Here is a 14310-nt window from a genome sequence, read left to right as displayed (position 1 = left end):
ACCTCCCGATGCAAAGAGATGGGATGATGGTTGACAGTTATTTGGGGAAATTACTGCCTACAAAGATGTGCCATTTAAAGAGTTGGACCATTCCATGTCAGCTTCTCTCCCTTCTGAATATGACAGTGCATTCCATGGTTCCTTGCTATTTATCCAAATAATTTGTGCAGCATTTCTCCATCAAGGAACCCAATTTTATATTAAAGTGAACCCATGATAATTTCATTACACATTGATGGCTACATACAAACCAAATTTCTGTTCAGGTAAAGCTATACTAACCAGAAGCAGCCCATGTTGCTTCCTCAATTTGGCTTACATCCTCAGTGATATTATATAAAACAATTTCACACTCAAGCAAGTGGCTTAAGAGTTCTTCTCGAGAAGAGACCTGAGGGAAAAACAGTCAGATTCTGTCATTAGAGAAAAAAAAATCCTCTTCTAGTTAAATATCTGGATAGAATGTGGTTTTCTAACACTAGGATGTTGGAATTATTCGTAAGATCGTTACCAAACTTTTATCTGTCACATATAAGAAAGCTGATAAAATGGAAATTAAATGCTGAAATTTCTAATTTAGAGTATATGTTAACATAGATAAAAAATAGAGACTTTTAATGGTATTTTAGGATCCATATTTTTAGTGCATTTGTGAGTATTGAAAATATCTACTACTTACCCAGGTGTTTTAAACAACTATCCATTGGCAGAATAGAGAAGACATAAAAAATGTCACTTTCCTTGCAAGATAGCATCCTGTAATTTTTATTGACTTCAGATTATCTGTATTACTTGAGCAAATCCAGTAAACACTTTGGACAAAAGCAGTTAAAACTTAACACCACCATCCATAATTTCCTGATTGAACAGTTCAGCTGCATAGACATCTGAATCAAAATTTTCAAATGTTGGAAGAGATTCTTCAATAAGAAGTATAATAACCAGTTTATAACAAGCAGTTTGAGACAGAGGCAATTTCTAGTTTCAGAAAACTAAATCAAGCAATGAGCAATCACATCCACAAGAGCAAGCCTCTCTAGTTAATTAAACTCTGGACATACACATTTTTATACAAAAATGGAGGTATTCAGAACACTTAGCTGCTAGTGAAAGCTGTGATTTCAGCGAACAGTTAAGAAGGACACTAACTTTGAGTCCAGCATCACTACCTTCAAAATGGTGATAAAAGACAAAAAGAAGATGAGAGATCCTTGAAGTGTAAGCTTTGAGAAAAAAAGAAAGCAGACCGGTGGATCAATAAGATAGATTTTTGTACAAAAATTTATGAAGAGGACATCATCTATTTTCTGTCTGAGGTTCTTCCTTTTATATTTGCTCTGTCAGACCTAGAAGTGAGGAAGCCAGAGCACACGCAGGAAGCAGAAGGAGTAAAGCAGATATATACAGGTTCCAGCAGGAACAAAATTTCTTTAGCGTAGGTCATTTTACATGACCTGTGATATTTCTAATGTTGTCTAAGGGCAATCTGAAATCAGACTCATACTTACTGCATACGTTTCCTTTGCAAACTGTAGATCAGCACTCTCTGGATTAGAAAGAGTACCCACTATTTCGTAGGTTTCCCCTGTGCTCGTGGGATCAACAGGGGGTTCATTTTCTTCTCCCTCCTCTTCATCTTCTGCGCTTTCAAGCGTCGCCCCAACAACGGAAGTGGATAAATACTGCAATATACAAGACACATAATTTGTATACAAATACCTATTGAGCCCTACACAGCTTGTCGTAATCTCCAGAAGGCACCAGCACCGTCTGACCAGCCCTGCTCCTGTTGTTGGTAATGCTCTTCAGAAACAGCTTCCCATTGAGGGGAAATGCTCAGGCGCTGCTCAGGCTCAGCTGGGTGTGCCGGCTCCCCGTGAGTCCCACGCCTCACAGCCGAGAGTGCCGGCGAGTCCTGGACGCCTCCGCTCCGCCGCGGCTCCTCTCGGGCAGGGGGTGCTCACAGGGGACTTGGTTATCGCCCTCCACAGCGATCAGCTGCTGCCTGAACTCTCCCCACCGGCTTTATCCCCACCTCCTGTCCTAACTCTTTATTTTTACTCTTTAGTTTTACTCCATCTTATCCCTTTAGCTGCTCCGTTGCCTCTCCTCAGCAGCTATCTCAGCTGACCCTCCGGTCCGCCCGGCCGAGCTCCCCGGGCACCAGCCGCGGCTCCCCCGCGGGCGGAGCTGCCTGAGGCAGTACGAAGCCGCGGCCGGGAGCAGCTGCGGACCGTCCCCGCGGTCACCTTGCCGATGCTGCGGCCGCAGTAGGAGTCGAGGTGGTTGAGGAAGATGCGGCGGCCCCGCGGCGCCTCCTCCTCCATGGCCCAGCCCGGGACGCGGCCCCGTTGCCGCGCGACCGCCGGCGGCCGCACTTCCCCCCGCCGCCGCTGGGGGCGCGCCGCCCCGGCACGGCGGTCGCGCGCTGCGCGCAGGCGCCATGGGCACCCGGCCCGGGGCAGTCGCGGCCCCTCAGGCTGGGACTTTTGGCGGAACGGCACAACGTGTGTGTGGTACCGCCGAGACAAAAATAGATGTTTATTGTGTTATCCGCCGGCCTTTCCGACAGCAGGCGGGCTATGGGGCTGCCTAGGCGATTCACAGACTAACAGCTGCACCAGCAGCACTTATTCAGCGCTCCGGACAATGGAAACAACTGGCAGCCGAAGGAGACCTGAAATTGTCCCTCCTCAGTGCTGCAGATCCATAGGGGCAGCAACGCCGCGGGACAGGCATGGGAGAGCATTTTGCTCATCCTCAGTAACCCAGAAGGGGTGGAATGACATTGCTGTCCCACTTTTGGGTTAACACTGTGTTATACTACAAATGTAATACAATTAAAGAAATAGTACAAGTTTCTTCTGTTAACACCTACAAAATACCTGTTCTGAAAGTATGCTTATAATAAGCACATAAAATGACGGCTTAGAGACCTCTAAAACAAAACAAAAAAAAAACCAAACAAACAAGCAAACCCCAAAATTTAGTAATGAAACATTAGTTTGGCATTTTCCCACTTGGATTTCTAACACTCCAAGTCCTTTGCAATCACCTACCATACCTTACCTTGCCCTTTCATGACAAATTTTCAGCTGATACAAGTTTGCAACCAGTTTTCCAAATAATCCACAGCTAATTCAGATTCGTCTAAGGGCATCATGATTTCAGTTGTTCACTTCCAACTTTACAATAGCTCCACCCCCCACAAGAAAACTTCAACGCACCAGTCCATTTATTTAATTCTTTAGTCATTGAAATTGAACAAGTAAATCAGTTGCAAGGAAAAATATTCAAATATAAATTTGCTGAAGTACATTCTCCTCATAGAGGACTAACCACGTGCCACAGACCTGTGTGCAAAAGAGAGCCTATGAACAATTTTTGGAGCATGGAAGCATACCCTAGGGCAGTGGACTAGTTTCAGAAATTTCAACCCAAAAAGATAATAACCATGAAATGGAGCTCTTGAAAACAGAAGCACTAATTACAGCTGTCCTGTCATAGTTGCACATTGCTAACTCAAAGCCATTACAAAAGCTCTGGTAGGCTTGCCTGATCCGTATAACTAACCATGGCAGGTATAAGCCAACATAGCTCTACTGAAGCCACTGGAATCTGTGAGAACCAATAAATCTCTAAATGTGGCTCCAAAAAAGCAACTGCATGTACTTGTCACAAAATCATAGAAGAATAATGGGAGGATGGTTTAAATAAAGACACATAAATACAGGAATAATAGAAGATTACAAAAAAGTGTGAATGTCATAGAACGTCAGTTCAACTGTACAAGCATTTCCACCCAACTCTAATTTTTAAAAAGTCCACTATTCAGTACATACTTGAAAAGTTATAGCAGAACAATAGATTTATAAAGAGAGTTGTACCAGTTTTTAAGTAGAAAATACAAGTTATATCTTCCAGCTTGTATTAGTCTTAGCAAATTTCAATACAGCCTTTGGTTTCAAACCAATACAAGGCAAATAACATTACAGTGCTTACTTTAGTATTCATTAGGAGAGGACACTGTACAATTGAGGGAGAAAACGTGAAAACTGGGAGTACCAAAGTACTGTATTATAGAAAGTAAAGCAAAAATACTCTTGAGTATATCCTGTACATCATGTAAATACACATTCAAAATAGTAAACAGGCCTTCCAAGCCTCTCAAACAGTTGCAGTACATATTTATAGCATAGATAACATAATTTTTAGGAAATGTGTAGCCCATTATTTCTGTGCTTAATCATTTATGTTTCAGACAATACATTCATATATAAGAAGTTCATCTTGTGTATTATTTGGAGCTTGCTGATTGCCATAGACAAGTACAGATCAATTAACGCTGAGCCTTCCTTTTAACTCAGATATTGCCACTATATAAGCAATGCTCAACTGTTGAAGAACTATCTTTCAAGCTACAAAGCTGACAACTTTCAGATTTACGTATAGCAAATCAAGCAGGAATTCCTTGCAGAAGTTTTCCAGTAATTTTTTCATTAATTGGGTAGAGCAAGTAGTTACCTTCTGTTTTAAAAAGAAGGCATGAAAATTTTCAGTAAGCACAAACACAAAGAATTACTACTTATATCTATAACATTCAGTCCCTATTTTTTTAGTTTTGAATACTAAGACTTGGAAAAGAGACCAAGGTTTTTGAACATTGTATGGAGCAACTTACATGCTCAATTACAACAGAAAGTAAAATTAAGAATTTTTTCTGCTATTTATCAAAGTGGCTTTTAATAACATTGATATATATGCAAAACCATGGTAGCAAAATGTTATATACTTGTTATAACATATAAATGTTATATAATAATGTAGTAACATGAAGTAGACTTTAATCCAAGAAATGAGGCTTAAGATGTTTGTAAGGAAGATCTCAGTGCTTCATAGTAAGAATTCCTTCTGGCACTAAATCTTCCTTCTGTCTGGGTAAGTCATGACTGACTTTCTTTCTTCAAAGCTTCTAGTCTTTGTAGTAATGCATTTCCAAACACCTCTCGATATGCAGGGCTGAGAGAGTCCAACAAGGAGTAGACAGTTTCATGATATGGAGTTTGCAGTCTATCATCAGTCTGATCAAAATCATAAGCTACTACCTGCAACAAAGAATTGGGTGGTTAAATTTCTGTGGTGATGATCACCTTGGTACATGTAGCACAACACTTAATCTGTAAGAACAAAAAATACTGAATTTAAATCACAGTCTCTTCTTTCTACTGTGGAGCTTACTGGTTAGACAGTATTTAAGACAATTTCAAATACCTTTTGTCCAAATCTCAGAATGTTAGTAAAATACATTGTTTGTAAAGAAGTCTCACATCTACATGTCTGTATAAAAATTAAAAATGGTGCAAAAAAAATTTGTATAGATGTTGCATTACTGACTTTGGGTACCTGAGAAACCCAAAGATTGACATACCTGTAACAAATTACTTATTCTGGCTTCGCCATTTTGTGTCTTAAGTAAATTCCTGGTTTTTTTATTAACTTCTAGCTTTGTTGCAAGTAACTAGCTAAAGTTCCCTCTTCTAGAAGAAAACATGTAGATCAGGCTTTCATAAAAGTACAAGAGGAGTATGTGTGGTTGTCAGTAAAGTATTTTTCTAGGCACTTTTTGAATATGGTCATTGTTCAAAACAAAGAAGTTTAAGAAATTACAAAAATTGGCTTACCCTAAGTCCCGCTTCAGTGAGCTCCAGACAGTATCTGTTCCTTTCCCTGGTTTCCACATTGATGTATGCCACATCCTCTGCACAGGGAAGGGTTTTTGACACAAACATGTTACTGACAGCAAACAAAACATCATTTACAACAGCTTCGGCTTCTAGTCTCATATCTTTCACGTCTGTTCCTTCGAAGTCTCTATAATCAGAATCTTCTTCAAACCCTGTATTATTGGCCAACTCCATAGGATTGCAATCAGTCTCCATCCTGCATATAAAAACATTTATTTTAGACTTATTATACCACTGCACTCAATAGATAATAACACTATAAAACACGTTATATTTTAAACAGATGTATATATATTTTAAACATTGTTCAAAAAGGAAACTATGAGACTCAGTGACTTCCATAACTCATGAAATGAAAACCTAGAGAACTCAAACACAAGACATTCAGAACAAGTGCTAAAGAAGATTACATGAACATTTAGAAGTGGTATCAGTATCACCGAGGCTAGTTTTTCTCAGGCATGTTAACTTGTATTCTGTGGTATAGGACTCTTAAGATTCAGCGGTCATTAATTCTGCCCTTTGCTGATGCAGAATGTAGGAGGAAGACAAGTCATGCCTGGAAGAAGCGAAATCAATAGCTGCAGAAAAAAACCCCTACTGTTGGTGCATATAAGGAAGACTCAGAAAAATCTATGAACGAAATGGGTTATCAGAGACCTTAGGAACTAAAGGCAGCTGTTTTTTACAGTCACTAAAGAATAAAGCTCCTGTTCATCTTTTGCGCACAACTGCCGATACATTCCAGAGACACAGGCTGCTGCTCTTTGCCAGCAACTGGTCCCAAAGGGGCAGCCCCAGCGGGGTCACCGCCGCCCGCGGCTCCGGCAGTGGTCCCGCGGGTACCGGTGTGCCCAGGAGGGCTCAGCCACCACCTGAGGAACCCGCGGGTACCAGGAGGCCTCAGCCGACACCTGTGGAACATGCTGGAGGCAGCAGGGACAGAGAGCCCCTCGCTCGGGACGCTGCCCGAGAGCTCCGGTAGCTGAGCACGGCTGTCGGGAGTTAATGGGGGCTGCAGTCACCGATCCGCAACGTGCGGGACATTCACCCCACGGGATCCGCCGCTTCCTGCCAAATCCCACCGCCGACACACAAACAAATTCAAAAGACGCTGAAGGCGACAGAGGAGCGGGATACCGAGCTGCGCAGCCTCCCGCTCCCAGGGACCGCACCCCCGCCGCGCCCCGGAGCGCACCTACCAGCGCCGATGGGCGGCCGAGGCCCCGCCGCCCGACCCCGCACGGCTCCAGACGCGCCCGCCGCCCTGCCCCTGCCTCTCCCCGCTCAGCGCACAGCGCCCGCCGCGCTGCTTCGCGGGCCGCTCCCCGGAGAGGCGGCCCCGGCGCCACTGGCTGCACGACGCCTTCCGGGCGCGCCGCACCGCCTCTCCCGCGGCCGCTTCCGCCCCCGCCTGCTGCGCGCGGCGACGCCACTTCCCGCACGTCACGGTGCCGGTGGTCGGCGGGGGGCGCCGGCAGGAAGGGGACGAGCAGCCGCGATCGGCCTGGCCGCCCTCGCCAGCGGCGCGGAGCTGACGAGGAGGGGCTGCCCTCCCGCCGGACCCCGGCCCTTCCCCGCGCAGCGCGGCTGCGGCGGCCCCTCCGCGCCCGAGAAGATGGCGGCGGTGTCCGAGTGAGGATGGAGCTGCCTGTCAGCGCCTCTTCGCCCTAGGGCGGGCAGTGCCGCCCCGCCGGGGCGTGAGGGGCGGCGGCGGTGCCGCCCGGTAGTGCGGAGCCCCCGCCGTAGCCCGCGCCGAGGGGCGAGGCTTGGCCTGGCGGCCCCACTCAGCTGCTTCGCGCCTCCGCTCTCCGCCGGCCCCGTCCCGCCGCCCGGCCTCGCGGCCCCCGGCGTGCAGCCGCCATGCCGTGGCCTTTCTCGGAGTCCATCAAGAAGAGAGCCTGCAGGTACCTGCTGCAGAGGTACCTGGGCCACTTCTTGCAGGAGAAGCTCAGCCTGGAGCAGCTCAGCCTGGATCTCTACCAGGGCACCGGCTCCTTGACGCAGGTCCCTCTGGATAAGTGGGTAAGAGATGCTGGCGCTTCACCCCCTCGGCTCCTGCGGCGTCTGAAGGACCAGCTGATTCTCTGCCCCCGACTGCCACCCACTTCATTCTCAATACCCAGCCTCTTCTATGTAGAAAGTTATAACCATCATTAGCATTTAATCCAGGGAACTGTTGTCTGGTATGATAGCACTAAAGAAAAAAAAGTCTCGGCATTTGTTACAGATACATTTTTCTAGCCACACTTCGATTGTGTAATTTTTAGTTATGAGAAAAGAAACAAAAACTGAAAGAAGGCAATAGCTGCTAGTATTTCAGGGAGAACGAGCTAGTGTACCCCAAACTTCTAGAAATCGCTGTCGTTAACGAGTATGTTTACTGACTGCTAGAGATGGTGAGAACAAAGTAATGCCTGTGGTATCTATGCTTTGTCTTTGTCTTGGAGACGTGTTGGTTCTTAATGATAGTGTTATGCTGAGCTTAGTCTGTGTAGTTCTCTAAAGATTGTCCCCTCGTCCTGTAGTGGTGAAAGTACTTGTTGACAAAAAGAAAGCTGATTTTAGCTGGAGTTTGCTCAGCAGGTGGCCTGTCACACTCCAGTCCTGGCATGTTTTTCTATACGTATGTGTCTCTACACAGATACTTATATTTCCAGCCTACTCTAGAGACAGACCTTTGGATTACTGTGTTTGTAATATTTTGTAAAGGTTCTTGGTTTAATTTCCAACATTACTGCATTCTACGTGTCAGTCGAGTGTGTCTTGTGGAGATTAAGCGCTGCAGTGAATCGGTCACTGACTTCCAGGGTAGTGTAGATGATGAGCTTGGTCCTTTGCTTTAATGTTTTCCAAACCACATTTTTATTACAGTATGTACTGGTATTAGGCCATGCAGGGTACATTTTAAAATACTTGTGAATATATGATGTTTTCAGGTAATGGTTTTTAATGTTGTTAGTGTGACAATATGTTCAAAAGTGGTAGGGGACAGACGCTTACAGAAGTGCTCAATGTTACCAGTGTTTGAGTGTGGACTTTCTTTTGTTGTTTGCTTGTTTGCTTCCTTCTTTTCTTTTCTGGCCGTGTCTGCAGCTTGTTTTCTGCGGCAGGCTTGCAGTGAGGCTTTAATTGAATTATTATGCCCTCTAGTGGGTATCGAGCTCTCTTTGCGAGTCAAAGTGATATTATTTAAAATGTAAAATACTTAGTAACAAAGCAGTTACGGGTCGGTACTAAGTGAAGTGCGCATAACGTATACACAGTGATTAAATGAATATACTGTAATGCTTAGGTGATCTTCCCCATTTGTGGATCAGCATTTTTCGGTTCCACTTGTAAACAATTACATGTTTGAGGCTCTCTGCACGTGACTCTCATGTATGACAGATTGCAAAAGCAGATGTCACGGAAGTACTACAGCTCTTTTTTCCCCCTAGTCATTGTAACCTTGTTCTCAATGAATCACCAGGATGACTGTATTTTTACATGGCATCCATTTTTGCTGACACTTCTGTTCATCCCAGCACTGTAGATACTTTAGCCAACATGGTGTTTATTTGTACAGATATGTAGGAATTCATTGGGCTATTAATGGAATGCCTATGCCTTTTGGGGTGTGGGCTGTTCAAAAGTATCAAAATGGAATGGATGATGTTTGTGGTTGAATTTTAGTATACATTAAATGCTACTTTTGTGGAGTGTTGGTCAATAATGTGGAAACAAGTCCTGATATGAAGGCTGTGCTTCAGTTCTAAAATTTCACTTGGAATGCTCTAATTACTTCCTTCTAGGAACAGCTGGCCTATTTATGAAGCAATTTTGCTCAAGAGTGCTTCAGTTTCTTTTGCTTTTAGATAGTAAATGTCTATTTTAAAATAGTAAACAGTATGCTAAAATACACTTACTTTTTATGTGCATGGGTAGCAAAAAGACATCTCAGTCAGATTTGTTCAAAATATGGTAGCTAGCTTACTTCCTGCTATAGTAAATTATTTGTAAATTCATTCAAGTAATTGAAATCAACATATGGTATTTTTAAATACAGTTTTCATTTCTAATAATTATTTTTGCCTTATCTTATGCTATTGCCACATGTATAATTCTTAAATATAGGTTAAAATATGTTTGAGCTTTTATATTATTTATTTTATAAAATTTTAATATCACTGTATTTTAGTTGATTATTTGATTCCTAAATAATTTCATAATAGGACTATTCAGGTTCTGTTTCTTTAAAGTTTGTTATTTTCTGCTGCCTGAGTGGACTTTGGAACAGAAACTAGAAAAGCTGAACATGCAAGGCAAACAAAATTCTAAAGGCAAGGTTATTGAGAGCAACAAGTTAATGTGATGGGAAAGTTGCATCTGGAGATATAAGAATAAAGAAGTTATCTTTTCAGAAATTTACATTTTTAAAATTATTCTAAATAATTGGAATATAGTTTTAAATACCATTAAAATGGCAAAGAACTTTTAAATCCTTGGTTTTTTCAAAACTTATGATGTTGAATTTAAGCATTTTCTTATTAGGTAAAATCAGTAGCCTTGTTTAAAACTCAGCAAGGTCAAAACCACACTTTCTCTTGCCAGTTAAAGATTATGTCCTATTATTGCAACCACTGTCTTTAGTAGGGTCTTGTTTACATTAGAAAGTTGCACTCTCTGGATTTGATATGTGAATAAGATTGGGATTTGCTTCATTGAAGCCTAACTACTTCTTGTCTAAGGACTTAAGTTTTAACTACATTTTAAAATCAAACCACAGGCAGGAACTCACTTTTTTATTAGCCTAAGTGTGAAGAATATGTTTCATGTGAATGGATGTAATGAAACCTTTATAGAGCAATAGGAGAGTCTTCTGAGGATTATGGAAAACTTGAAAATCCTAAATTACTTGAAAATCCTAAATTACTTGAAAATCCTAAAAAACTTGAAAATCCTGTGTTAGAGCGACTTGAATGTAGCAGTGTTTAAATGCCACTATAAAAATACGATGTAGAAATGGCAAGTATGTTACACAGCAAGAGGGGATTGTTTGGGTCCACTGTCACATTGAAAATGAACTTTACATTGCAATTACATGCTATGAAATACTCCTGTCATAGAAACTAACTACTTTTGGTGCTTTTACTGTCAGCCTGTTTTCAGTTTTCTTCAAGTACTGCCAAAGAAAGAGCAGATTAACTTTTGTTAGTATTCTGATATTTATAAGAGTAAGTTAGCAAACTTTTTTTTGTATAGTACAAAAATGCAGACTATACAGCCACCACAGAGCAATTCTGAAAGCTAGGCAGAGTGAAATTGCAATGAAATTGATGTAGTTGAAAGTGTCAATTTTTTTGTCTGATTATAATTAATTTTCTAGTAGTGTCAAAGTGTTTTTATTTGTTAGATGCAAAATTATGGATGTGATTTTAAAAAAAAGTTATGATTTTTAATTTTTATTTTATTTTTTTTCTAGTGTCTTAATGAGATCCTGGAGTCTGCTGATGCACCTCTGGAAGTCACAGATGGATTTATCCAATCAATTTCTTTATCTGTCCCGTGGGGGTCGTTGCTGCAGGATAACTGTGCATTGGAAGTAAAAGGATTAGAGATGGTCTTCAGGCCAAGACCAAGGCTTGGTAGGCTTAATTTTTTGATTTTAGGAAAGGAGATTCTTTACAGTTTTTCAGAGTAAAAAGTCTACCCTTGCTTTAGTCAATTCTTGGTCTTATTTAAATTGTCGTTTAGCTTCCATACATTAATGATTGAGAGTTATAAAAAAAGAAACTCTCAGGTATTTGTCAGTTGGTTGTCAACTCAATTAGTTGTTGCTCTGTTAAATAATTTTAAATGCTTATAATTTTCCTGCTGTTGTATGTCTTCCAAGCCGTTTCAGACCTATAGAAATGGAAGTGTGGGCAGGAGTTTTTGCAGTTTTTGGGTGGTGTTTGTGCAGTTCTGTGAGGCAGTGTTAGTAGCTGGCTGTTGGGTGGCAGCAGGACAAACATCATGGTGTAAGACTGGGGCGGTAGGGAGGTTCTATCTTTGTCTACTTCAGGCTAAAGGATGCATCTATTTGTATGTTTAGAGAACAAAAAATGCAATTTAATTGCCATGCAGTGTGAAATAATGACTTCTGAGTACTCTAAATACATACTAACTTTGATTATAATGCTGAGGGTTGTCTGAGTTCTTCCAGCTTGTCTGTATCCATGTGCTTGTTACTGATCTGGTTTAGATTGTCCAGGTGATAAATTTTTACTGGTCATCAAGCTTCCACAAATTCTGTGGAACACATAGTTCATTTTTAGTTGTGAAAATGGTTTGAATGTCTGAAGGATTTTAATTTGGTTTCCTTCATGTAGTGTAGAGAAGGTGGAAGAAAACATTTTTTAAACATAAGAAGAAGAAAAAAAATGAGTAAAACCTATTTCTTATCTTTTGCTAGTTACCTTAAATGAATGACGTGCTTACATGTACTCTACATTTGATCTGTAGTTGTTTAATTGGAATTAAGTTTTGAGCTATGTTACTTTCTGATGTAAGATTATTGCTTTGAAGGAATGGTAGTGTTAGGAAGAAACCTTTATTTCTTCACCTGCATCAGTTAGTTCTCTGTGATGTACAGTGCTTCATAATAGACCAAACAGTGTAGCAAAAACCCCATGGTGCTGGTTTTGTCACGCATCCATAGCCATGTGGAGGTTTCCAGACCTGAATGCTTAACTGAAGTGTTTTGCCTGTTTAACACAGCTTGTATTTGAGCTGGTTTTATTTGTGTCTGCCTGTACTAGAATGTGATAGTTGAATTTGATTTGCTTTTCTAATCCATAGTTTTATAGTATTTGCTCACAATGGCCTTGGCATTAGCTGGTAGGAATGCTTTGTCAATTAAATTAATCTGGCTGATGAAAAACTTGTTCAGCTTAATATGTGCTGTGCTCTTGGATTTTATTATGTTTTGCTTACTATATCAGGTCTGTGTTAGGCATTTAAAACATGTTTTAATGTGCTAAGATAACATTTTAAACCTTGCTTAAGGTTTAAAATGCAGTGTTGTCCATGCAGGATATGTTTCAAGAGGAATAAGAAATTTTGAAATAATTCTTAAAAATTTGACTTCATTTTGCCACTTATGCCTACAAAAACATACCAATATAGTAAAAGAATGCTAGAAATTATTTAATTGCTTAAATTAAACCACTGCTAAAAATTGATTACACTGTTGATTACCCGATTTCTTGTTTATACTGAGTTTTCAAATACCAGAATCTTACCAGTGCAGTCTAACAGATTACATGAATTTTAAAGTCTTAAAGTCTATAATGAGAGATTATAACTAGATTTGTTTTTAAGTATAACTTCTTACTAAGCTGTTGAAACTTTTCTGGATGTGCCAAATATATTGGTGTGTTTTGTCTTTATAGTTTCATGAAGTCCATGTTTAATTTATTAAGACTTACTTTACTTCACAGCATCTGGATCTGAGCCTATGTATTGGTCAAGTTTTATGACCAGTAGTATGCAGCTTGCAAAAGAGTGTCTTAGCCAAAAATTGACAGATGAACAAGGAGAAGGGTCCCAACCTTTTGAAGGACTTGAGAAATTTGCAGAAACTATTGAAACAGGTATGAATCAATTATTGAGATTTGAATTAACATCTGAGATTTAATTGGTTTATGTTGTGTGGCAGTTTTACAAAATGGCATCTCAGCTGCCATAACTTACATGACTGATTTTCACTTGTTAGCATTGCTTGTAAAATCTAAAGAGGAATGTTGGACAAATGATCTTGATTTTGAAGTGGGGGAAAAAGCCCCATTTACTTCCTAAAGTATTTGTATATTTCCCTCAGTGGACAGATTGAACTCTGTCTCAGGGCAAGTTTGGTGTTTTCTTTCATCAGAATAAATCCAGCTAAATCTATGCTTGAGGGATTGATGACGTGTCTTAGTTTTGGAGATGGCTGTGTAATTCATCAATCGCTAATAGTGATATTGTTGAAAGAGAAATGGAAAAAGTTTCTTCAGCTGTGTTTGTGCAAAGCTGACCTGTTATGTTGTATGACACTTCATAATCACACCATGTTGATAGAAGTACTTCAGAAAGTTTTTTTTGTTGGAGGTGGTTTTCCTAAGTGCACAAAACTAAGGGCTTATGACCACATTATGTGGTGGAGAACTTTGTGCAGAAATGTCTGAGTTAAGGGAAATGTTTCGAGTCCCATCTGGAGATGGAATTCCTCAGCCCAGGCAGCATGCTGCTGCTGCAATGTTTAATAGTTCAGATATGGTGCACAATGAAGATGTTACTTCCCTTGAGGATCATCCACACTGAGCTACAGGAAAACTTGGTTTGATCTGTCACTTGCTGAAATGTCTGAGCCTTAGAGAGCAGTTGTATGCTGTGGATTTACATATTGGTCATTTAGTAGGAGTTTATATTGTCTCTTGAAGTCTTGTTGCCTTATTAAACTCAATTGGTAATTTCCACAGAAATAAATATTGAGAACTTATAATCAAAGACCATTTAATATGGTTACCAAAGTAATCATTCAGTAACTTGACATAATAGTCTA

At 40.9% G+C, this 14310-nt stretch overlaps 3 protein-coding genes across 4 annotated transcripts in view; 1 reads left to right on the top strand and 2 right to left on the bottom strand.

The window, feature by feature from the left end:
- The window catches only part of AK7 (adenylate kinase 7), a 29796-nt gene extending 27469 nt beyond the window's left edge, over positions 1 to 2327 (bottom strand). Inside the window, exons 1-3 of the mRNA XM_059474909.1 lie at positions 2250 to 2327; positions 1509 to 1682; positions 283 to 391 (exon numbers count right to left, since the gene is read on the bottom strand). Of these exons, the coding sequence (XP_059330892.1) occupies positions 283 to 391; positions 1509 to 1682; positions 2250 to 2327 (361 nt within the window). The remainder of the gene's footprint in view (positions 1 to 282; positions 392 to 1508; positions 1683 to 2249) is intronic.
- A 903-nt stretch (positions 2328 to 3230) lies between these two features.
- On the bottom strand, positions 3231 to 7085 carry GSKIP (GSK3B interacting protein). Its single transcript, XM_059475135.1, has 3 exons — positions 6947 to 7085; positions 5682 to 5940; positions 3231 to 5105 (listed from the first exon to the last, which is right to left on the bottom strand). Exons 2-3 carry the CDS (start codon positions 5937 to 5939, stop codon positions 4944 to 4946), a joined length of 420 nt encoding a protein of 139 aa, XP_059331118.1. The 5' UTR covers position 5940; positions 6947 to 7085; the 3' UTR covers positions 3231 to 4943.
- A 120-nt stretch (positions 7086 to 7205) lies between these two features.
- The window catches only part of ATG2B (autophagy related 2B), a 45868-nt gene continuing 38763 nt past the window's right edge, over positions 7206 to 14310 (top strand). For both annotated transcript variants that reach the window (XM_059473613.1, XM_059473614.1), the window contains exons 1-3: positions 7206 to 7769; positions 11209 to 11371; positions 13208 to 13360. In XM_059473613.1, coding sequence (XP_059329596.1) covers positions 7608 to 7769; positions 11209 to 11371; positions 13208 to 13360 — 478 coding nt within the window. In that variant the 5' untranslated portion in view covers positions 7206 to 7607. The remainder of the gene's footprint in view (positions 7770 to 11208; positions 11372 to 13207; positions 13361 to 14310) is intronic.

The sequence above is a fragment of the Ammospiza nelsoni genome, chromosome 6, assembly GCF_027579445.1.
Source record: "Ammospiza nelsoni isolate bAmmNel1 chromosome 6, bAmmNel1.pri, whole genome shotgun sequence".
In the NCBI taxonomy this organism is placed as follows: Eukaryota; Metazoa; Chordata; class Aves; order Passeriformes; family Passerellidae; genus Ammospiza; species Ammospiza nelsoni.
The sequence above is the reverse complement of the archived record's forward strand: the minus strand, read 5'-3'. Positions and strand labels throughout refer to the sequence as shown.